At 40.5% G+C, this 23,936-nt stretch overlaps 3 protein-coding genes across 5 annotated transcripts; all 3 read left to right on the top strand.

Annotated features, from left to right (window-relative positions):
* The first annotated feature begins 425 nt into the window (after positions 1–425).
* LOC105046347 (serine/threonine-protein phosphatase PP1) lies at positions 426–8,740 on the top strand. Of its 3 annotated transcripts, none has more exons than XM_029264872.2 (5): positions 426–574; positions 674–973; positions 5,756–6,315; positions 6,393–6,617; positions 8,314–8,740. In XM_029264872.2, exons 2-4 carry the CDS (start codon positions 796–798, stop codon positions 6,579–6,581), a joined length of 927 nt encoding a protein of 308 aa, XP_029120705.1. In that variant the 5' UTR covers positions 426–574; positions 674–795; the 3' UTR covers positions 6,582–6,617; positions 8,314–8,740. The 3 variants fall into 3 exon arrangements, with proteins under 3 accessions (XP_029120705.1, XP_073114731.1, XP_073114730.1); XM_073258630.1 differs by having other exon boundaries at positions 519–537; XM_073258629.1 differs by lacking the exon at positions 426–574 and having other exon boundaries at positions 581–973.
* A 9,396-nt stretch (positions 8,741–18,136) lies between these two features.
* LOC105046385 (mannose-specific lectin 3-like) lies at positions 18,137–19,194 on the top strand. Its single transcript, XM_010924953.4, has one exon. The coding sequence runs from the start codon at positions 18,182–18,184 to the stop codon at positions 18,992–18,994; it is 813 nt and encodes a 270-aa protein (XP_010923255.1). The 5' UTR covers positions 18,137–18,181; the 3' UTR covers positions 18,995–19,194.
* Positions 19,195–21,483: 2,289 nt separating this feature from the next.
* Positions 21,484–22,576, top strand: LOC105046386 (mannose-specific lectin 3). Its single transcript, XM_010924954.4, has one exon. It carries the CDS (start codon positions 21,543–21,545, stop codon positions 22,353–22,355), a length of 813 nt encoding a protein of 270 aa, XP_010923256.1. The 5' UTR covers positions 21,484–21,542; the 3' UTR covers positions 22,356–22,576.
* Positions 22,577–23,936: the final 1,360 nt, after the last annotated feature.

The following is a 23,936-nucleotide window of genomic DNA, read 5'->3' as shown; positions in this document are numbered from 1 at the left end:
TTCATGCCAATCTCTTGCATTGGTAGGTGATTATGTCTGCTGCAAAAAAAGTCCAAGCTTCCACCAAGACCTTTTTACCTGGATCATTAGGACAACATACTCCCTGTGGCACTACCTTTAGACCTACTCTTCTTCACTTGGTTCAGGGTCAATTTTGATGGAGAACTTGAAGATTCATTTGCTGATGCTGGTTGAGTGCCCCCTCCAAGGATTCTTCTTCTTGTTAGTGCCAAGGTCTAATTCTCCTTGTTTCTTCTTGTTAATGCCAAGGTGTAATTCTCCTTGTTCTCCTTGGTAAATTGGTCTCTAGGCTTTGCTTACAAGAGAGAGGATTGGAGAAAGTTCCTATTGGTTTGTATTATGATGTAATATCTATTCTAGAATTTCTATGATCTTCCATAGCGGAGTGGCCAGTCACCCACATTGGTGGAAGCAAAATATCCAATTAAATCCGACGGCTCTCATCCATAAGTATCATCATCCGGATGAACTTGACAACTGTAACCGCGGCCATTGTTGGTCCTTCGCAGAATAAAGGTGCGCATCGAGCCAATTAAATGTACCACCCGAATAGGTCCCCCGCTCTTTCCCTTGCCATCGTCTTCTTTATAATAACAACGATAATTTATTTTTCTTTCCTCCCATTCTAATATTTTACCCCTAAATGCACCAGCCGACGGCAGAAGAGAAAGACGATCGAAATCGGAGAGAGTTTTTCTTCTCTCCGGTAGGTTCTACTTTCGGTTGCTAGATCTAGATTCTGGAGTGGATCATTCGGGGTCGATCGGGTAAGGGATGGATCCGGCGTTGCTCGATGGCATCATAAGCAGGCTGCTGGAGGTGCGGTTGGCGAGGCCTGGGCGGCAGGTGCAGCTCTCGGAGTCGGAGATCCGACAACTTTGCAATGTCTCTCGGGAGATTTTCCTCAGCCAGCCCAATCTCCTGGAGCTCGAAGCTCCCATCAAGATCTGCGGTCAGCGCTTTCTCACCCCCGCCTTTCTTTCCCCCTTTTCTTTTTCGCGGACCTATTTGGTATAACTGCGGTTGATTTAGGGTTTTTCAGGAAGGAGGATCGGTTGAAACTGCGAAAGATTTGATCTTCGAATACATAATGATGTGCATTCCTCTTTTTCTTGGATTTTCATGTCAGCCTGTTTTGGTCTGTAGGTTCTCATGGGCATCTTAGATCTTGTGCCATTTCATGGTCTGAGCAATGTGCACTTTAAGCAGTTGCAGTTGGAACTTCTTAGGAAACATCAAAGTTCATCATTTTCTTCATAATGAAGGAGCATAGGAAATTTATGTAAAAGACACCATTCCAGCAAATTACGTATTCTGTGTTGTGCCAAAGCTGTTATAGGAATGGTTTCTGAATTTCGCTTTTCCTTCTGATGCTTCTAACACCTTTAGAAGTTGAACTTTTAATTTGACTAAGTCAACAGATGAACGTGATATAAGATATCTTTTACTGCAAGTTAAATGGACAGCTAAAATGGTTTAATTCAAATCCCAGAAAGAATATGCTATTTGCTCCATTATTTTTTTTTACTTGGTAATTGGTTAACAGTAATACATTTGAAACTCAAAGGTTATTTTTATTAAGCAATGTGATAGAGCTAAGAAAGGGAAAGAGAATCCTCCTCAACCTTTGATTCTTCCACACAAGTTTTTCTGGCCCAAGGAAGTAGTTGCTGAAAAGTGCAATTCTTTCATCACAGTGCTGAAAAGTGGGGAAAATGAAGGGGCAGTTCAGATTCATTTTTCTTTAAATGGGCTACTACCAACGTTGATCGGTTGTGCTTAATAAGCACCTGTGTGAAGTATCATTTTGATTTTACCCCTTAAAGGCTTAAAGTAAGTTATTTTCATAACTCTATCCATCATGAACTTACATCCATACCATTCCATTCTCTTGAAGGATCTTAAGGTGACCCTCCCTCCTGTGGCTCCTAGTTGTACAGGCATTAAAGTGCATGGTGATAGAGAGAGATAGGGCAAGAAGGGAAGAGAGCTTTGTTCTTGAGGGTAGGATAGAATGTGAATGAACTTGAGCACTATTCTAATAGAACATGAAATGAGGATCACAATGCTTAATCTGTCTGTTTCTCTATGGTGTACCAGGTGAAAGAAGTGGGGCAAGGGATCTAGGTGAAAAGTGATGGTGGAGAGAGGAGAAAAGGGGGACACTGATAATTTGAAAGGCCATGTAGTTTGGGGGAGATGTGGATAAGTCCAATTGTAATTAATTGGAGGGGATGGTTAAATTCTTTAATTATTTGAACACAAGATTTTAAATTCTATAGGATGAGACTGTCCCAATTTTCCAATGAAATAGGATGCGCTGCTGTCCTCCCACCCCATCCCAATGCTTGGTACAGGGGATGTCCCAATATGTGTCAATTGGAATGTTGGAATGATAGTGGGACAGTTCTATCTTGACACACGGGATAGTATCCTATCCCGGTGTCCCACGGGATGTCTATCAAGACTTGAGTCCTTGCTTAAATCGATAGTTATGTGGCATTCCCAAATTTGCCTTCTCCATCCAGACAGCCATGATTTTTTTCTTAAAAAAAAAGAAAAAAAGAAAAATGATCTGCAGGTGTTGAAGCCATAACTATGTCAAAACCAACCAGTCTTTCCCAAATAGGGATCGGCTTTATGGATCTTCATTCACCACATATCTAATTTGGATCCATTTCATAGTTATTGATTGATTTTCATGACCGATTGTCAATCTGACCTTTCTCACTCAGGCTTAAGGTACTGCAGCAAATCCCCAAGTATTTGTTAAACTATAGGGTCCATAGCAAATGCTATTGCATGACAATTTGTTCTTTGTGGATAATGTTTGAGTGTTGTTTGCTGCTTGTATAATTTACTTTGTCACATTATCATTATAGTTAATATCTATGATGCACATGCAAGATTGGCAAAGTCGGTCGAATAAGCGAATAAGTAATCACCATGACATTTTCCTTTTACCTACTACATATTTTAGTGGAGTCACACACACGGCTTGCCTTAGTTAGCAATAGTATATTTGATTCTTATGTTAGTGATAGCTTTTGGTGCCATAGGGGTGGAAGTTGATAGGACATGTTTATTGAAGTAACTGAATTGAATGCCCATATGTTGTAGGTAATATATAAGGCTTTACTTGCTGTAGCCACAAACCTATTAAAAGGAAGATTTGTTTGTTTCTCATCTTGGAGGGTTGAGTCATGATCTACTGCAATAGTCATCTTTTATTGCAATTCTTGTGGATTTGGTGAATTTGGTGAGACATCCATTTTAAATTTGTCAGAATGTGTGTAGAAGGGCTTTTTTCGGTGAAGGCATTTCAAAATGTTAGTCAAAAACTGAATACAGACAAAGAAAACTTCGATGAGTAGGTTGAACTTGTCAAGTAAAAATTGTTCAAATATAGTCAGAGATAAGTAATGCTGGATTTACATTTCAGACCGAGTTGTTAAATGTGATTCAAGTGGAATTGAATGTGGAAGTGATCCATTTGACCTATTGTACAAGAGTGAGAAGCAAGGTTTGCCGAATCAGTACCATAGGTTGTACAACCAATGATTGGTTTGCTATGGTACCAGTGTGTGTCATAGCGAGCTCAGGTGTATTGTAACCACAGGGAGGGGGAGGGAGAAGGAGAGGGAGGGAGGGAGAGAGAGAGGCGTGCTTGTTGTTGTCATCATGGAACTAAATCCTAATCCTAGCTAGCATCACCATCGTGTCATCGCATCATCATTGTCCCGTAGAGGATGATTGAGAGGATAACTGAAAGAGAGGGAGAGGGGGATCGGAGAATTGAGATCGAGAGATTGAGAGAGAAGGAGAGAAGGGCCGAGGGAGAAGGAGAGGGAGGAGAGAGAGAAAGGGATGAGAGAGGTCTACCGGTTGTCATCTTCATCGAATAGGAACCCGAGCCCTAGCTAGCATCATTGTGTCATTGCATCATCATCTCAAAGAGAGATGGGGTGGAGTATTGAGAGGGGAAGAGAGGGAGAGGAGAATAAAGAGGGAGAGACTAGGAGGGAGAGAGAGAGGGTGAGAACTAAGAAGAATTGAGAGAGAGGATTTATAGAAAAGGGTTTCAGTTGAATTGGATCAACCAGCCAAACCATTCCAATAATCAATTGGTTTGCTTCAAAAAATTGGGATATAGAAGTATGACTAACGCTTGAAGAGGATGGTGATTGCTTGCAAAAATTAGTTAAAGCGGTGCAACACGCATGTTTTTGGGGATGGGGGCTGGTATGGTTTGTCTTGGTATCCATCACGAAAGATCAATCAAAGAACTTAGTACATAAAAAAAGTTAGAATCTTTTTAACCTTCTTTAATTGCAGAAGAAGAGGCATAAGAGATGGAAGATGATTGATAAGTTCCTATGAAGCTGTTGGATGCTTTTGTAAATAATGTTGGAAACCAGAGGGTAACTTGGTCATACAAAGTTTGATCTAGTTGTCTTTGTTTAATGCCCTTATAATAATCCACTATAGTTGGTGTGGAATCTTTCAGTGAAACAACAAGATGATTCTAGTGATCTGCTCCAAATGACTGATCCCCTATAGATACTGAACCCTTTGTTCCAACAATTGGGACATGGTTGTTGAATGTTACATAAGTGTGCGCAAGGAATATGCTGCTCCGAACCACTTGATTTAGGGGGTACCAAGCCATACCAAGGGCAGACCGGCATGGTTCCACCCCTCTGTTAGAGAGATCTGGCGAAACAGGGAAGACGGAGGAGAGAGAGAGAGGGAGGGATGGAGGAAAGGAGAGGGAGAGGGAGGGCGAGCACGAGAGATGCTGCACGAGGGAGAGAGAGAGGGGGCTCGAAAGCCTTCCTTTCTTTTGTAGATTTTCTGTAGGGGGCATCACTATTCAAAAGGAGGGCTTTCGAGCCCCCCCTCTCTCTCCCTCTCTCAACATCCCACTGCCTCTCTTTCTCTCACTTTTTCTGTCTCTGCTCCCTCTCTCCCTCCCTCATCTGATTTTCTTTGTTAATGCACACCTGGACAATGTGACATGGTGCTGTATTGCTGGCCAACTGGTATGGGTGCCAAAACCTATACCACATATCTTGCTGCGAGCATTTAAAAGCACAAATAACAGAAGTAGATATTTTATTCTTGCAACATAGTAGATATGTCATGCATTGATGTGCTATACATGCACGTGTTTGTTAAAATTTTGCAAGTAGTATTGAAATCCCAATTCCTATTGACGTGAAACTGATGATCAGCCTTCCAAATTGTGAATTTTAATTTTGGATGCTTCACCATTGATTCTTATAGTGCTAAAGGCTTCCATTCTCCTAAAAGATTTTGATCCCACCCCCCAAGTGGCAGTCTTTTTAACATATCATATATTTGGTAGTTTTGGTATTTCAGATTTCAATGCTGCAATTGCTGTTTCAGTGTGCATTGTTTTTGTAGTATATATTGTGTCAATCCATGGATTAGAATTCTCCTACTTAAAATAAATGTAGGCTCCTCTTATAGCAGGGCTATTACTCTTCTTATTCATAGTTACATTATGAAAAATGCTGAATTCGTTAAATTGTCATAAATTGGCAAGTACCATACTTCAGTATTTACTCAGAAGCAATTAGTTATGGCTATTCTGTTTTCTGTTTCTTAATAGTTGGAGAAATTGTTATATAATATTTTTTAATCACTTGTGAGTTTTATTGCTAAGAACCCTTTGTTAATTTATTGTTCCATGTTTTATATGGAATTTCAGGTGACATTCATGGGCAGTATAGTGATCTTTTAAGACTCTTTGAGTATGGTGGTTTTCCTCCTGAGTCCAACTATTTATTCTTAGGTGATTATGTGGACCGGGGAAAACAAAGCTTGGAAACAATATGCCTTCTTCTTGCTTACAAAATAAAGTACCCAGAGAACTTTTTTCTACTGAGAGGAAATCATGAATGTGCTTCTATAAATAGAATTTATGGATTTTATGATGAATGTAAGCGCCGGTTTAATGTTAGACTATGGAAAGTTTTTACTGACTGCTTCAACTGCCTTCCAGTGGCAGCTCTAATTGATGACAAAATACTATGCATGCATGGTGGCCTTTCACCTGATCTGTCAAACTTGGATCAAATTAAAAGTTTAACTCGTCCAACCGATGTCCCAGACACTGGTTTACTATGCGACTTACTTTGGTCAGATCCTGGTAGAGATATTCAAGGTTGGGGAATGAATGACAGAGGGGTTTCATACACTTTTGGTGCTGACAAGGTTTCAGAATTCCTGTCAAAGCATGATCTGGATCTTATCTGTCGGGCTCATCAGGTTGTAAATTAATCTATATTTTCTTGCTTGTAGAATATGATTTATGTTCATGTCCTGAGTTATTCTACGATTTGCAGGTTGTCGAGGATGGGTATGAATTCTTTGCTAACAGACAACTTGTCACCATATTTTCAGCCCCAAACTACTGTGGTGAATTTGATAATGCTGGTGCAATGATGAGTGTTGATGAAACTTTAATGTGCTCTTTTCAAATTCTCAAGCCTGCAGAGAAGAAAACGAAGTTTATCGTGCCAACAGGAATATGATAATAACAAAGCCTACTTATTTGTATTATCATCACGGTTAGTCGCAGCTTATCCTATCTTGTCCTCCCCTTTCTGTCAATGATTAATAAAAAATAAAAGATACTCATGTATGGGTTCCTTTACCCAAAAAAAAAGATATCATGTTTGAGTAGCCATCCAACTTTTCTGTTAATGCTCTGAAAATGTTTGGTTGCTGAAGTGATAATTGCGAATGTGTATGCCTTTCACCATGGTTTACAAGAAGTGTTTGTATGATGCTGTTTTTTATAGGAGTTTGCTTCACACACACACACACAAGGGACAAAAGGAATAAAAATAATAATATTAATAGTAGAGAACATAAAGATCACTTGTTAATAGAGAAAATAGGAAAACATAGAGAAAAATTTTGTAAGATGAACTACAAGGTATAAACATAGCCACCACCTATTCTTGCACTTTACCTGTTATGTTGATTTTACATAGATTGGTGACTCTTCAATCACTAGTTAAATGTCCATTTGTGCATGATAATACAGTGAGGTGCTGTTCCATAACATGCAATTCCTTCTCCATTACTATTGCATCATTAGATGGACCGATTCCATTAATGCTGAACAGTTGGTTTCATTACTATTTTGTCAGGCTGCCTAAATCATGAATCTGTTGTGGAACAACATTTTGTTTAGATCAAGCTCTCTCTAAAATTTATAGTCTATAGAGGTGTATTGATCTCAAATATGTTGTGCTTGTTATTTCGGATTTATGATTTTGTGCTTGAGAAATTCCTGCAAGGAAGAAACCATGAAATCCCTTGTAGTTAGTTATATTTGTATGGTAATAACATATGATTGACAAAAGCTTTCAGGGCTTATTGATCTGCATGAAATTATTATAGTGCTTTGAGCTTTTCCAAAAACAAAATGTTCCTGGAATCTTGTGGTATTAGGTTGAGCTTCATGATGGAAAGATGGCAGTCCTCATTGATAAAAAATATTTTAGTTTCTGAGTACAATCTGGCGTCGTAGAAGCTGCATTTTCAGATGCTTTTTTTAATTTCTGACATAAAACTTACAGAGCAGAAATATCACAAAAAACTAATAGTTCTTCAACTAAAAGGAGAATAAGGATATGTTATAAATGTGTCAGGATTTAAGATTGTATTATCTATATTTTCCATTAGTATGCATACAGTTGAGTACATTAAGAGAAAATAACAAAATAAATTGATAATAATGAGGTTCAAGTGATTTTATTTATAAATTTAATATGGTTTCATGTTATAAAAAATATCAACTGAGACTCAACAAATAAATAACCCTGGTTCAAAATGTAAAGGATTGAAGTGTTTTGTGGAAAAAATATTTTATTTAGAGTTAAATCCTAAACTATGAGTAGAATTTTCAATATATGCAGGATGTTTATTGGCAATGATGGAAACAATCTTATAGCTTGTAGTTTACTTCAATGCTGCTAATAGGTTATGGAGTAAGTACACGTATTATATCTTGTCACCATGGCATATGATATTTGACTTGATATGCAACCAAAAGGAGGTGATGAATGTTTTGTCCTCTCCTTATATATATATATATATTTAAACTAAGCATTGCATTCATGTTTTTGCTGGAAGGGAATTTATCTGGGCATCCTTTTGCTATTTCACCATCTGTGTTTTACTTTCCTGAAGCAGCATCAACTTTGTAGTCTATCAACTTTGCTCATTCTAAACGATGCTATTGCACTGTTTCAGGTTATAAACTTGATAATTGAAGGTGCAAAGCTTCATGAATGATTGAAATGAATTTGGGGTGTGTTAATGCCACTGATGGAGCTAACATGATGTTATATAGGCATTTGGCGGTAGCTATCTCATTCTTAGTTGGCAAGTTCTGTTGTTTTTTCCATCTTCAACGTGCAAAACTACGCTGCAGGTGTACATACATTGGTGTTGACTGGTTGGAGTAGCCTACTCTCTTCTTCAACACCCTTATTTTAATTAAGGGATTTTTTTTTTTATAAAAAAAAGACAGCCCAAATATGCCAAAAAAAAATTTATGACAAAGCCATGCTATTTAGGTGGTATGTATACTTAATTGGAAGTTATGCATTGCATGAATGGACTATTGTTGGACGCAATCATGATGTTAATTCAGAGATCTGTTTGAATTTGTCGATCAGATTTTGGAGTGTTTGACCATGTCTGCGAGATGCCAGAATTCATCCTGAGCCGATGAGTTTAGCATGTCTCAACAAGATAAATGTACCCATCTCAAAGTAGTTAAAAGTGTCAGACATGCTTGCTTGCAGTAAGCCATGAGCAGGTCTAGTCTCTTGGGACATTTTTTTGATCTATCATAGCACATGGAGTAGTAGATTCACTATGAGCAATTTTAGTTTACTGCGAATTTGATAAAAATGATTACGTAAGGGTAAGTGTTCGGTTTATTCCCTAACTTGAGTATCTTGCTCTCATGTGCCGCATGCATTCATCAGGTAACTGCCTTAACTGCAGCCTTGGCTGCAGATCTAGCATCTTCAGGTCAACATATGTCTACTTTTTTGTTCAAGTTCTTTCCCTTTTGCTGGATTTTTTGGTACTCTTATTATGCAACTAAAAGTTGCTGATCTAATCAGGGCATGCAAATATTGCTTTGATGAGTACAGTTCCAAAACCTGATGGTGACACGGGAATATAGGAGACTTTTGGACTCTTTTTTTTAAAAAAAACTTCATTTCTGTAAAGATTTCTAGCGCTTTGACTGATGATAGGTAGGTTATCAAACAATTTGCTGTTAGGCAAAATGGTACCTGGATTAGGGCTCATAGCGCTGCAATAGACTCCAATTGGCATAAACTGCAATAATGGAATGTGCTTACTTGAATCCAAAGCTGTCATAATGTCGTAAGTCCAATGTGCAGTTTAGATTAAGAAGGTTTGATTGGATATGGTGGTGATCTGAACAGGGGCGGCTGAAGGGCAAGGCCACCGAAGTCCTTGCCTTAGGCCCCCACCCCCAGGAGGCCCTCCACTCGCGCGCATCCGGCATCACAGTCCAGCCTCCGTCTCCCACCTCCGGCGTCCCGGTTCAGGCGTCCAGCCTCCGCTTCCGGCTTCCCGGTCCACCCCCCGGCCTCCACCGGTAAGTTTCTTCATTTTTTTTGTTTTTCGACACTCCATCTTGATCTCCATCTTGATTGTTCCTGTTTTCTCCATCTTCAGTCTTGCTCATCACCGTTGCAATCTGCGTCCTTGTACCGCCTTGCTCTGATACCACTTGTTGGGTGGATGTCTGGTCAGGATACCACCTCCCAAGATCCTTTCAGTACCACGCGATGCAGCAGAAAGAAAGAAGAAACAAAATAAAAGAAAAACAATCAAAATACGTGGATCAGCCACAAAAGGGCTCGCCTCCACGGGGCATGCAAAATTCACTATGAAAAGAAAATTTTACAAGAGGAGACCTCACCCTCAACCCTTGTACATCCAATTCTCTCTCACGTGAAGTTCCCCTCACAAAAGCTCTCTCTCTCTTGGAGACCCCCCTGAACCCCTGAAGAGCCTGGCGACCGCTGTCCAGGAGCCTCCTGCTCTTTCTCTCTCAGCGCCCTCGCCTCTCTCTCTCTTCTCGGGTTCGTACGGCCTTCGTACGGCGCAAAAATCGATCCTTCACCTCATTGTTTCGTCACAGGACCCTTTTAAAGGGTTAAACAGAGTTTAAAACCTAATTAGATTAGGTTTAAGAGTCCTAAACAAGCAAAATCAACGTCCCAGACCGTCGGATCAAGATCGGGAGCCCCCTGGGCCCTTAGATCGCGCTCCGGTCCATGGAATAGTATTGTGGATCGTGAGAAATGCGTGGGAAACGCCCACGCGGTCCACAGGCCCCTCCGTGGACCTCCCGGTCCACGGTGGACCGGGGCAAAGGGTCGCGGGCCTGGGTCGCGCGTCCCGCGTGGGCCTGGGCCTGGGTCACGCGTCCCGCGCAGGCCTGGGTCGCGCGTCCGGCGTGGGCCTGGGTCACGCGTCCCGCGCGGGCCTTGGTCCCGCATCCCACGCGCCGCTGCCGCCGGTCGCCGGCAGTCCTCCGCCACCTCGATTCTCGTGCCGACTTCAAAAGCTCGTATCTCCTCCATCCGAGCTCCGTTTCAGGTGATCTTGGTCTCGTTGGACTCCGTTTTTCGCTGCGAACTTCACTGTGGGCTCAATGTGGGCTGAATCTCGAGACGTCAAATTCTAACAGTATACACTCAATCTAGTAAAAGTTCAAATCATATTTCGAGATCAAAACCAAAGCTAATTACTTATTAGGTCTATTTATTTCTCATTCAAACTGTATGATCCAAGTTAGTTTTCAATCAGATTTACATGTTATTGGCCTCCTTAACAAATCCCCAAATGGCGTGATTAAGTCCTGATGAGATGTACGGAATTCTTACTTGACGATGAGAAGCACACCCTTGTCATGCAGCATACTATGTCAACCAAAAAAACCTATCATCATTGCTATTTGATCATCATTCGATGGCGACAAGCCAACACTTATTAAATTTGTCACTTAAAAAAATATAAATATACTATGATTTTTAGTAGAAAAAATTTCATTGAATTTTTCTTAAAAAACTGCTAAGAAAATATATTTTAATAATACATGTGGATTCTATTTCGATGGAATAATACATATGGACTCTATTTCATCTATCTATAAAGATCTTGAAGCAGCCATTGCATAATATCTAACGGTGGATTCATGCAAAGGAAGGTGAATCCTTCTTTTGCACCAAAGATAAAACCCCTGTTTGGTGATGGTGGGGGTTTGTTAGTTTGTTGGATGGAAGCATCATTGTGAAACAGAGTTTAGCTAGCAATTCTCGTCTATATGTCGAACATTTTATGTGTTGCCATTAACTTACGGATATAGAATGGAGGTAAACAATTAATTTGGTTTCTAATACTTTTTCTGTCTTAAGTAATTTGTAAATATGGATGAAGTGAGACCAATGGATAGACTAACTCTATGGCTCAGGTTGGGACAAAGTTATTGGTCCGACTTTTTCATCTTTTTAGATTACACTAGGCTCTAGATTTAACTTAATTTACTAATTCCAGACCAACTATAAGGTTGAGTCCTAATTACAACTCATGTCCGGTCCTAATTTTTGACCAACTAAAAGTTCAAATAAGGAGAAGCCAGTTAAGATCTAATTAATTGGCATCTGTGTGACGTAAATTTATTAATTAAGTGGATCAGGTTCATTGAGCGTGCGCTGCTATTGCACAAAATACAAAGAGTGAAAAAGGATTAAATCCATCCTAAGATCACGAAAATATTCATTGTATTGGAAGGATTGAACTTAATTGAAAAACTATCCAATTAAAGGTCCAGGGATTTATTCCTTAGCATATTCTTGATTATTCTCTGGCATATTCTTGTTATTTCCTATCTATATTTGGGTCTCTGGCATATTCTTATTATTCCCTATCTATATTTGGGTCTACATATTTGTATTTATAGATCCTTGTATGCACTCTTGATTGTAAGAAGAAAAAATAAAAAATAAAAAGCTCCTTCTCTTTTTCATCGTGGTATCAGAGCACTCATGTTCTGATCCATTTTTTTCTTCTCCTTCTTAAAACCCTTCTCTTCCATTTTTTTTTCCCCTTCTTAAAACCTTTCTCTTCCCTCCATTGCTGATACCGCCTCTACCGTCGCTACCGCTCCTTCTTCCTCCTGATTCACAGCGAATTGTTGCCACCGCAGCCATCGCAGCTCCCTTCCTCCCCGGCCGCCTCCGTCGAGCCCATCATCCCCACCATCGACCCGTCGATCTCATCCGCACCGCCTCCCACGACTAGGGTTTCTTCCAGATCACCAACCACGGCATCTCGCTCCTGGTGCTCTACCGGACCATCGCCGTCGTCCGATCCTTCCACGAGCTGCCCTCCGTCGAGTCATCCGCAACCCCCTTCTTCCCAGTCACCGCAGCCCCCTTTCTTCCCGATCGAAATCCCTCCGAAGCCTCCGCTTTCGTCGAGTCCATCCGCAGCTCGCCACCGCAGCCCTGAAACCCCTCCAACGCCTCCACCAAAACCTCTTCATGGCCGAATCCCCGACACCAGCCATCGTCTTCCTTGCCGACGGCGTCACCGGCGACGGCATCACCCTCGACAATCCCGTGCATCACGGGATACATAGTCGGTAACAAATAAAACCACAGTTCTTTCTTTTAACCTTTTATTTATTTCAAAAAAAAATAAAAAAAATAAAAAAAAAAACAAAAAAAAGAAAAAAAAAAAAGAGAAACTTTTATGGCTAGATACTTAAGAAGCCTGCAGTTACAGTGTGTCTGGTGATTCGTGTGTTTGGTGATTCATTGATAATGTGTCTCCAGTGATTTGTGTGTGTTGTGATTCATTGATAGTGTGCCAGTGAGATTATCATTCGTATTTTGTCTGTATGGCCAATCCAATTACTATGCAGGATCTTGAAGGTCTACTGGATCGGCTTAGTACAGTTGCCACTCGATCAGGGGGTTCGTCAAGAGATAGTGGATCGCTGAATGCTCTTCAAATGGCTGTAAAACTTAATGGCCCAGTGACATATTTACAATGGGAGAGGAGCACTCGTCTACTTGTACAAGGACGAGGTTTGGAGGGATATCTCACCGGCACAAAGAGGAAACCTGCTAATAATGAGCAGGATATGGCTCAATGGAGAATGGAGAACTCTGCTGTTCTGGCGTTTCTTCTAAATATCATGACACCGAATGTGGCCAGAAGTGTGCAACTGCTGGAGACTGCACAGGAAGTCTGGGAGACAGTGGCCCAAATATTCTCACAAAAGTAGAATTCTGCTCAAGCATTTGAGATCCGTTCTCAATTACGTCAGCTTCGTCAAGGAGATTTATCTATCACTGAATATGCCACCGAGTTGAAACGTCTCTGGTCTGAAGCTGATCATTATAGAACTTTTGTTCCACAATGCTCCATCGATGTTGATGGATTTCAGAAATATTTAGAAGAAGAACGGGTTCAGGACTTTCTATATGGTCTGAATCCGAAATATGAATCTGTCAGAGTTCAGCTTCTCACCAGAGATATTTTACCTAGTTTAGGTCAAGTCTTCTCTACTGTTTTAAGCGAGGAGACACAGCGACGAGTGACTTCTGACTCCAATAGTTCTGTAAGATCAGCTCTTACTGTACAGCCACAGCAGGTAGGTGAGAAGGTATGTTTTCATTGTAAAAAGCCTAGGCACACTAAGACATTTTGCTGGGATCTCCATGGCCGCCCAAATCAGCTTGGGCGTAGTAGTCGGGGCCGTGGTGGTCATCGTAGTGGTAGAAGAACTGGAGGACAGAATCATGTTCGTGGACCTGTCCAAACCAATCTCTCTAAAGAGACCGAGAGTGCTGTACACAGCTTATCTACAGAAGAGTATCAGACCTTCCGACGAATGATGAAAAAGTATGAATCATCTTCTAACACCACACCTACTCTGTAACAGTCTAGCCATCAGGACGGATATCTTGACTCCTCTCTTTTTGCACACTTAGGTACTCCATATAAATTATCACATGCATTTACTTGCAGAATATCCAACTCCTGGGTAATAGACTCAGGAGCATCCAGTCACATGACAGGGGCATCTAATAGTTTTATTTCCTATTCACCATGTTCGGGACATGATAAAGTTCGAATAGCTGATGGATCCTTTACCCCTGTCTCAGGAAAAGGACCCATTGACTGTACTCCTAGTTTAAGATTATCATCAGTATTGCATGTTCCATCCTTTCCTACAAATTTACTCTCTATCAGCTCTGTTACTAGAGATTTGAATTGCTCTGTCACTTTTTGGCCTTCTCATTGTCTATTTCAGGAGCTGAAAATGGAGAAGATACTTGGGGGTGGTAGATTGCACAATGGACTCTATTATCTATCAACTGATGAGAAAAATATAAATTCTTCTTTGACGGGGTATGCATTGTCTGTTGAAGGTGCCACTTCAGAACTTATGTTGCATCATCGTAGGCTGGGTCACATTCCTTTTTCTATTCTTAGTCGCTTATTTCCGTCTTTATCAACTAAATGCAATAAAAATTTGTTAGTTTGTGAACATTGTGAGTTGGCTAAACACACCAGAGCAGTATTTCCTATATCTGGAATTAGAAGTTATAAACCTTTTGTTTTAATTCACTCTGATATATGGGAACCATGTAGTACTAATACTCTCATGGGCCATAAGTGGTTTGTTACCTTCATTGATTGTTTTAGTCGAGTGACTTGGGTCTATTTATTGAAGGAAAAGACGGAAGTTTTAAACTGTTTTAAAGAGTTTCATAAACTTGTAGGTACTCAGTTTGGTGTCAAAATTAAAATTCTACGTTCTGACAATGGCACAGAATATATTAATCAGGAGTTTCGTGCATATCTTCACACTCACGGAATTATTCATCAAACCACTTGTGTTGATACTCCTGCTCAAAATGGAGTTGCCGAAAGAAAAAATCGGCACTTATTGGAAGTAGCCCGATCCTTACTTTTTACCATGCAAGTTCCTAAATTTTTGTGGGGTGAGGCTGTCTTGACTGCGGCTTACTTGATCAATCGTATGCCTCTAAGAACACTCGGGTTTAAGTCTCCCATACAATGTTTGAAAGGGTCTACTGATTATGTAGTCACTCCTAGGGTCTTTGGATGTGTTTGTTTTGCTCGCGATCATAGACCTTCAGTAGGAAAACTAGATCCACGAGCATTAAAATGTGTCTTTGTCGGTTACCCTGCTACTCAAAAGGGATACAAGTGCTATTATCCCCCTGAGCGGTGAATGTTTGTTACTATGGATGTTACTTTTCGAGAAACTGAAGCTTATTATGAAAGTCGTCTATCTGATAATAAGACACTAGAATTACTTCTTCCGGGTGACTTTCTATATACACCAAAAAATTCTGATGCCCAGGAGGAGTATCATAGTAATGATGTTCAGAGGGAGCCTAGTATTGAGAAAGAAGAAGAGTCCAGTGAAGAAGAGTCCAGTGTGCATTCACCACCAACTGCCGAAGTGTCTCCACCGCTTGAAGCTTCTTCTCCAGAGTCTCTTAATGGTAACAATATCTCTACTACTCTTTCCATTTCTAATCTTAATATTTCTATTGCAAAACGGAAGGGTACTCACTCAATTATTCCTCCTGCTCGTTACCGTTATGATATCGCTAATTATGTTTCATATAAAAATGTGTCTCCATCTTATCAAAGCTTTGTAGCTGCATTAGACTCTGTCTGTATTCCTAGTACCTGGCAAAAGGCTATGGCAGAACCTAAGTGGAAGGAAGCAATGTTAGAAGAGATGACTGCTTTATTCAAAAATCAGATGTGGGATCTGGTCACTCTACCAGCTGGTAAGCATCCTGTAGGGTATAAGTGGGTGTACACTATAAAGCAGACTCCAGAAGGCAAGGTGGAAAGATACAAAGCTCGGCTAGTAGCAAAGGGCTACAATCAAATATATGGAGTAGACTATGATGAAACCTTTGCTCCAGTGGCCAAGATGAACTCTGTTCGAACACTGATATCATGTGCTGCTAATTTTGACTGGAAATTACATCAGTTAGATGTGAAGAATGCATTTCTTCATGGAGATCTTCGGAGGAAGTATACATGCAAATACCACCAGGATTTGAGACCAGAGCAACTATTGGAAAAGTCTGCAAACTAAAGCGCTTACTTTATGGCCTTAAACAGTCTCCTTGAACATAGTTTGATCGATTCAGTCGGACTGTATAAGGAATGGGATATAAACAGAGTAATGCAGATAATACTCTATTCTATAGGCATCTCAAGGGAAAGAAAACTATACTCTTGGTTTATGTTGATGATATTGTAATAACAGGAGATGACCATCATGAGATTAAACAACTCAAAGAAAAACTAAAGCAAGCATTTGAGGTAAAAGATCTGGGTCCACTAAGATATTTTTTGGGCATAGAAGTTGGACGATCATCCAAAGATATTTTTCTGTCACAACGAAAGTATGTACTAGATTTGCTTTCTGAGACTGGGATGTTGGGGTGTAAGCCTGCTACTACTCCAATAAATCAGAATCATCGAACAGTGACAGATGGTGGAGCTCCTGTTGATCGAGAAAGGTACTGGCGGTTGGTTGGAAGGTTGATATATCTTTCACATACAAGACCAGATATAGCCTATGCTGTCAGTGTCATCAGTCAATACATGCATGATCCACGAGAATCACACATGGAGAGAGCTTTCAGAGTATTACGCTGTCTGAAAGGATGTCCTGATCGTGGTTTGTTGTTCTCACAACACAACACCTTTCAGGTAGAGGGATTCACTGATGCAGTTGGGCTGGGTCATTGGATGATAGGCGATCTACTTCTGGATATTGTACATATGTAGGGGGTAATTTAGTTACCTGGAGAAGTAAGAAACAGTCAGTGGTAGCTAGATCATCAGCAGAAGCTGAATATAGAGCAATGGCTCTAGACATATGTGAACTTCTTTGGCTTCAGAAGTTGCTTAAGGAATTACAACTTCTAAACAAATTTTCTCTTCGGTTATATTGTGACAACAAAGCAGCAATTGAGATTGTAAGCAATCCAATACAGCATGATCGTACTAAACACATCGAGATTGACCGTCATTTTATCAAGGAAAAGATTAATCAGGGTCAGATCTACATTACCTATATTCGGTCTTCTGATCAGGTGGCAGATATTCTAACCAAAGGGCTTAGCTCAGTGTCTTTTTCTGGATTGATTGACAAGATGGGGCTTCGAGATATCTTCGCCTCATCTTGAGGGAGAGTATTGGAAGGATTGAACTTAATTGGAAAACTATCTAATTAAAGGTCCAGGATTTATTCCTTAGCATATTCTTGATTATTCTCTGGCATATTCTTGTTATTCCCTACCTATATTTGGGTCTCTGGTATATTCTTGTTATTTCCTATCTATATTTGGGTCTACATATTTGTATTTATAGATCCTTGTACGCACTCTTGATTGTAAGAAGAAAAAATAAAAAACAAATAGCTCCTTCTCTTTTTCATCACATTGCAACGGTGATACTATACCATATTTACAACAAATCAATGAAAAATCAGAAATCAGTAAAACATAAAGAGGTAGTATGGGTATCATTTACGAGAATCAATAAAATATATTAAAATTGATGGAATATAAAATTTTTTATTGATTTGTAACAAATATGATGTGGTATTACCGTTGCTACGAACATAAATAATTTCTCCTACGTGACCCGCCTGCTCCCCAAGCCCAAGGGATGACTTACCACGCCAAAGGGGAAAGCCGGTCCCCAAACAATGAGGCGCACCAGGGCGTTCAACGTGGGAAACAAAGCGCAGCTGCCGGCGTGCCAGCATAATATTTCTCTCCTCTTCGGGCTCATCGGTGTCGTCTAGTTGCTTCGCTTTCCACGATAGGCTGGGCGACGCGAGGACCCTTGTCCACTGGCAAGTGTCCAGCGACATTGGCCGAAGGCTCTTCCCTCCCGCCCCATCTATATATATAACGACCACGTACGTAAACACGAACAACAGCAAGAGCAGGAGTAATTAAGACTCTCGACCAGAGTATTACCAATGGCAATTCCATCCTCGATCCACAAGCTTCCTCTCCTCCTCCTCGCCCTTTCATCCATCGTCTCACTCCTCGCACCGCCATCCACAGCCAACGACAGCAATGTCCTTCTCACCGGCGATGTTATCCCCACCAACGGCCAGCTAACCAACGGTGACGCCGCATTCGTCATGCAAGGTGACTGCAACCTGGTCTTGTACAACAACCGCCGTGGCTTCCAATCCAACACCCATGGCAATGGCGACAATTGCACTCTCACACTCAACGACTTCGGCCAATTCGTCATCCAAGGAGCCAGCGGCTCTGCCGTCTGGAATTCCCCGCTCCGCGGTAACTACACGAGAGGAAATTACGCCGCCGTCCTCCGACCGGACGGTGAGATAGCCATCTATGGCCCTAACGTTTGGTCCACGCCCAACTACGGATTCAGCAGCACCAGGGGCGCTACGTCTACTCAGCTGATGGAGGTTCCAACGTTAACGCCGAACAACGTGCTGTTCTCGTCCCAGGTTATCTACGATCATGCCCAGCTGACGACGAGGGATTACATCTTCATCATGAGGGAGAGCTGCAATCTGGTCCTGGCCAAGAGGTCCACAGGCATCATCTGGCAGACTGGGACGGTGGATGGAGGCGAGTACTGCTTCCTTAGGCTTGACCACCATGGGCAGCTAGCCATTGTAGACGATCAGTACAAGACGGTGTGGCGCAGCCAGCCTGCATCCAAGGATGGAGACTATGTGCTTGTCGTCCAGATCAACGGACAAGCCGTTGTCTATGGACCTCTCGTCTGGTCGACTAGCTACGGCTACTGATCTATGAGGACATGTTGAAGTTGCTCGTTGCATGGACGTGTCTCTCTTTGTTTGTTTGGTATCTCGCGTTTGACGAATAATAATTTTTGGCCTGCTACTGGCAGGACCTCTACGAGATTTATTTCCAAGGAGTTGCAGGCATGAAAAGCAATTTTTTCTTTAATAATAAAATCTGGAAATCATTATCTATCTGAAGATGATAGACCATTTAAATTTTACCATGCATTAAGTCAAGCTTTTGAATCGATCACGCCCTATGTCTTAGCTAAAATTTTTTCCCGAACAATTAAAATTTCTCCTCTCAATTGAGTTCTCAATCCATCTCAAGACTGACCACCACCAAAATGACCAAAAACTTCAACTATAAATTCTTGAATGGTGGCAGAATCTCAACATTACTCGGCAAGATTGTTAACTCCAGCGATTGAAGCATGATTGGTTACCTATTAGTCATGAGATGCAAATATTGAACCAAGTCAGGAGGGATATTTACTTGGTATTTGAAATGCCTCGAGATAGTATATAATATTCATGTAGACAGGTGACTAGGATGTCAACGGACCAGATTTGGCTTAGGTTTGGCTATATCGATCCTTCTCCAAACCTGAAATACACACATTATCTCCAAACCCAAACCCAAACCAAACCTAAATAACACCCTTCATACATACTGAACATTGGACTCAAAAAGATTGCATTTCAGATCATAATAAGGTATCAAGCAAGTTTTCTTATCATGCTTTTAACTTATTTGTAGATCTATTTGATGCATCCAAAATCTCACTTTTCGTGACTTCTGAACCATAAATAAAGAAATAACGATGTAAGAAAATAGCAAAAATGAAGTAGTATTATGCAAAAAGAATAACTATGTTTGATTTTGAGTAGTGAAACCAAAGCCCACTATAGAAATTTGGTGGAAAAAGGTGAGTACGTTAGAGTTTGTAATACTATCTACTTCATCTTCTTCTATGACTAAAAGCAAGAAAAAGTTAAATGGTGGAAGTATGCATGCATACGTACATACATGCATACACACACATATATGCATATAGTGTATAGGGGCCATGTTTTGGATTTTTGACTATGAGTCCATCGTAGTACTCTACACTCAACCTAGTAAAAGTTCAAATCATATTTCGAGACCAAACCCTAACCTAACTACTTATTAGGTCTATTTATTTCTACTTCAAATCATATGTTTCCAAGTTACTTTTCAAACAGATTTATAGGTTATTTGCCTCCTTAGGTATCTCCAAATGGCATAATTAAGTCAGGATGCATGAGATGTAAGGATTTCTTATTTGATGATGAGAAGCACACCCTCATCATGCAACATGCCGTGTCAACCAAAAAAACCTATCACTGTGCATCACTATTTGATCACCACTCGATGGCGACATGTCAACACTAATTATATTTGTCTCTTAAAAAAATTAAAATATACTATAATTTTAGTAGGAAGAATTTTGTTGAACTTTGATAAAAAAAAAAAAAAAATTGCTAAGAAAAGATATCTTAATAATACATGTGGACTCTATTTTGATGGAATAAGAAGAGGTGTTTATGAAGCAAAATGCGAAGACAAGGCATAATATAAAAAAAATAAAAAAGTTAATTATGAGATATCGACCACGCATGGTTAATAGGAGATATAATAGAGGACGTTTTAAACTATAACAACTATTTGTATAGCTCTCAAAGCAATCCAAACTCCATTCATCTATTTATAAAAATTTTGAAGCAGCCATTGTATGATCTAATGGTGGATTCATGCAAAGGAAGGAGAATCCTTTCTTTTGCACCAAAGATAAAACCTTTGTTTGGTGATGATGGGGGATTGTTGGTTTGTTAGATGGAAGCATCATTGTGAAATGGAGATTAGCTTGCAATTCTTGTCCATATGTCAATCTTTTATGTGTTGCCAGTAACTTACGGGCACAGAATGGAAACAAACAATTAGTTTGGTTTCTAATATTTTCTCTCTCTTATGTAAACTTTAATGAAGTGAGACAAATGGATGGACTCTATGACTCTAGATTTAACTTAGTTTATTAATTCCGGACCAACTAAAAGGCTGAGTCCTAACTACGACTCATGTCCGGTCCCAAACTTTTTTTTGACCAAGTTCAAGTGGATCAGGTCCACCGAGCGCCCGCTGCTTAAACCCATTCTAGGACCAAATAAGTTCTCCCATGTGACCCACCTGTCCCCCAAGTTCAAGGGATAAACTTATCACGCCAAAGGGGAAAGCCGGTCCCCAAACATTGAGGCGCGCCAGGGTGTTCAACGTGGGAAACAAAGCGCAGCTGCCGGCGTACCAGCATAATATTTCTCTCCTCTTCGGGCTCATTGGTGCCGTCTCGTTGCTTCGCTTTCCACGATAGGCTGGGCGACGCGAGGACCCTTGTCCACTGGCAAGTGTCCAGCGACATTGGCCGAAGGCTCTTCCCTCTCGCCCCGTCTATATATATATAACGACCACGTACGTATACATGAACAACAGCAAGAGCAGGAGTAATTAAGACGCTCGACCAGAGTATTACCAATGGCAATTCCATCCTCGATCCGCAAGCTTCCTCTCCTCCTCCTCGCCCTTTCATCCATCGTCTCACTTCTCGCACCGCCATCCACGGCCAACGACAGCAATGTCCTTCTCACCGGCGATGTTATCCCCACCAACGGCCAGCTAACCAACGGTGACGCCACATTCGCCATGCAAGGTGACTGCAACCTGGTCTTGTACAACAACCGCCGTGGCTTCCAATCCAACACCCATGGCAATGGCGACAATTGCACTCTCACACTCAACGACTTCGGCCAATTCGTCATCAAAGGAGCCAGCGGCTCTGCCGTCTGGTTTTCCCAGCTCCGCGGCAACTACACGAGAGGAAAGTACGCCGCCGTCCTCCGACCGGACGGTGAGATAGCCATCTATGGCCCTGCCGTTTGGTCCACGCCCAACTACGGATTCCGCAGCACCAGGGGCGCTGCGTCTACTCGGCTGATGGACGTTCCAACGTTAACGCCGAACAACGTGCTGTTCTCGTCCCAGGTTATCTACGACGATGCCCAGCTAACGACGAGGGATTACACCTTCATCATGAGGGAGAGCTGCAATCTGGCCCTGGCTAAGAGGTCCACAGGCATCATCTGGCAGACTGGGACTGTGGATGGAGGCGAGTACTGCTTCCTTAGGCTCGACCACCGTGGGCAGCTAGCCATTGTAGACGATCAGTACAAGACGGTGTGGCGCAGCCAGCCCGCATCCAAGGATGGAGACTATGTGCTTGTCGTCCAGATCAATGGACAAGCCGTTGTCTATGGACCCGTGGTCTGGTCGACTAGCTACGGCTACTGATCTATGAGGATATGTTGAAGTTGTTAAAGTTGTTCGTTGCATGGACGTGTCTCTCGTTGGTTGGTTTGCTTGTTTGTTGTTTTGTTTTTTTTTGGTTGTTTGTGAGGTGTGTCGTTGTTGATGAATAATAAATTTGGCTTCGCCCGGTACGGGACTTATTTCCAAGAACTGGTTGAAGTCGATGACGATTTTACTTCGGTGCTCAACATGTAGACGTAATGAAGATTTCTTGAAGTTTCTTATAACTCAAAATAAAAAAATAAAAAAATAATATATATATATATATATATATATTGACTTTTTTTTTTTTGGTAGATAAGTAGCAATAATAATAATGAAATTTTTAGCTTATCACGACTATTGATTTCCTTAAACCACCCTCCAACTCAAAAAGAAATGAGTTGGGATCCACTTCACCCCTTTGCCCTGTTTTAAATTAGAGACGGCCGGTGGTCAAGCGCTCTGCGTGGAATGCGAGGTGCGTGCTTCCATGCACGCACGAGGTCCGCATAATCACCGTCTGTGCCGTAATTTTAAAAGAGGCGCTCTTTGGTTCGAGGACGGACGGGAGATAATCCACAGCGCAAAAGGACTATGCACTCGCGGTTACAGGGCCCTTTCCGTCTTTGTTGATGTAAATACATTTTTGTTATGTCATTGAAACAGCCAACCGCAATAAGAAAACAGTCAGCCACGTGGTATAGAGAGACGCACGCACTGAATTGATGATTTAAATGTTATTATATAAGATAAACTTTTGAATCCCCTTTCTTATGTCTTAGCCAAACTGTCAGTATCTGATTTATTTTCAAACTTTGTAGTTCTCTTTGATTGAGATCTCAATCTATCTCACGATTGGCCACTATCAACATTAGGAACGTGTCTAGGTATAAGTCGAATCAGATATAGAATAAATAAAAAAATTATCAATCTAAATACGATCTATTTATTTAACAATTCAAAAATTTAGATCCGAATATAATCATTTTATTAAAGAGATGACCTAAACTAAACCAATCTACAAAGGATTGGACCAACTTAAACAAATTAAATGGTTAATTATCACCATAACTAACCAAAATGATCAAGATCTTGAAACATAAATTTTTAAATATACATAAATATATATACATACATACATATACATACATATATAACACACACATATGTGTTTTTGTGCATGCATGCATACATGTATGCATTGTTTCTTGTTTCTTTACTAGTTGGAATAGTTTATCTTTTATTGCTATTCTATTTTAGTTGGATCCAACTTTGGATTTAATATATTTGAGTTTGTTTTTTAGTTATAGCGAGATATTGATATTTCTATATTTTAACAATAAATAGTATAGTTTATAGTTACAAAAGTTGAAAAAAATTCTTTTTATACGTGAAGCATTTTTATTGTGGTGTTTTTATAAGAGGGAACCAAATTCATTATTTTGGTTTTTATTTTTCTTTCACAAATTTATTTTTTTATTCTAAATTTTTATTTCATTATTATTCTTTTCTTACAATTCTTTACAAATATATATATATATATATATATATATATATATATATATATATATATATTGTGCT

The sequence above is a fragment of the Elaeis guineensis genome, chromosome 5 (assembly GCF_000442705.2).
Source record: "Elaeis guineensis isolate ETL-2024a chromosome 5, EG11, whole genome shotgun sequence".
NCBI lineage: Eukaryota > Viridiplantae > Streptophyta > Magnoliopsida > Arecales > Arecaceae > Elaeis > Elaeis guineensis.
The sequence above is the reverse complement of the archived record's forward strand: the minus strand, read 5'-3'. Positions and strand labels throughout refer to the sequence as shown.

What these genes read in the sequence shown, in the direction of transcription:
- LOC105046385 (XM_010924953.4), top strand. Translation starts at nt 18,182, where the DNA reads ATGGCAATTCCATCCTCGATCCACAAGCTTCCTCTCCTCCTCCTCGCC.
- LOC105046386 (XM_010924954.4), top strand. Translation starts at nt 21,543, where the DNA reads ATGGCAATTCCATCCTCGATCCGCAAGCTTCCTCTCCTCCTCCTCGCC.
- LOC105046347 (XM_029264872.2), top strand. Translation starts at nt 796, where the DNA reads ATGGATCCGGCGTTGCTCGATGGCATCATAAGCAGGCTGCTGGAGGTG. An exon ending in AGCTCCCATCAAGATCTGCG is followed by an intron (nt 974 to 5,755) that starts GTCAGCGCTTTC and finishes ATGGAATTTCAG; the next exon opens with GTGACATTCATGGGCAGTAT. An exon ending in TTATCTGTCGGGCTCATCAG is followed by an intron (nt 6,316 to 6,392) that starts GTTGTAAATTAA and finishes TACGATTTGCAG; the next exon opens with GTTGTCGAGGATGGGTATGA.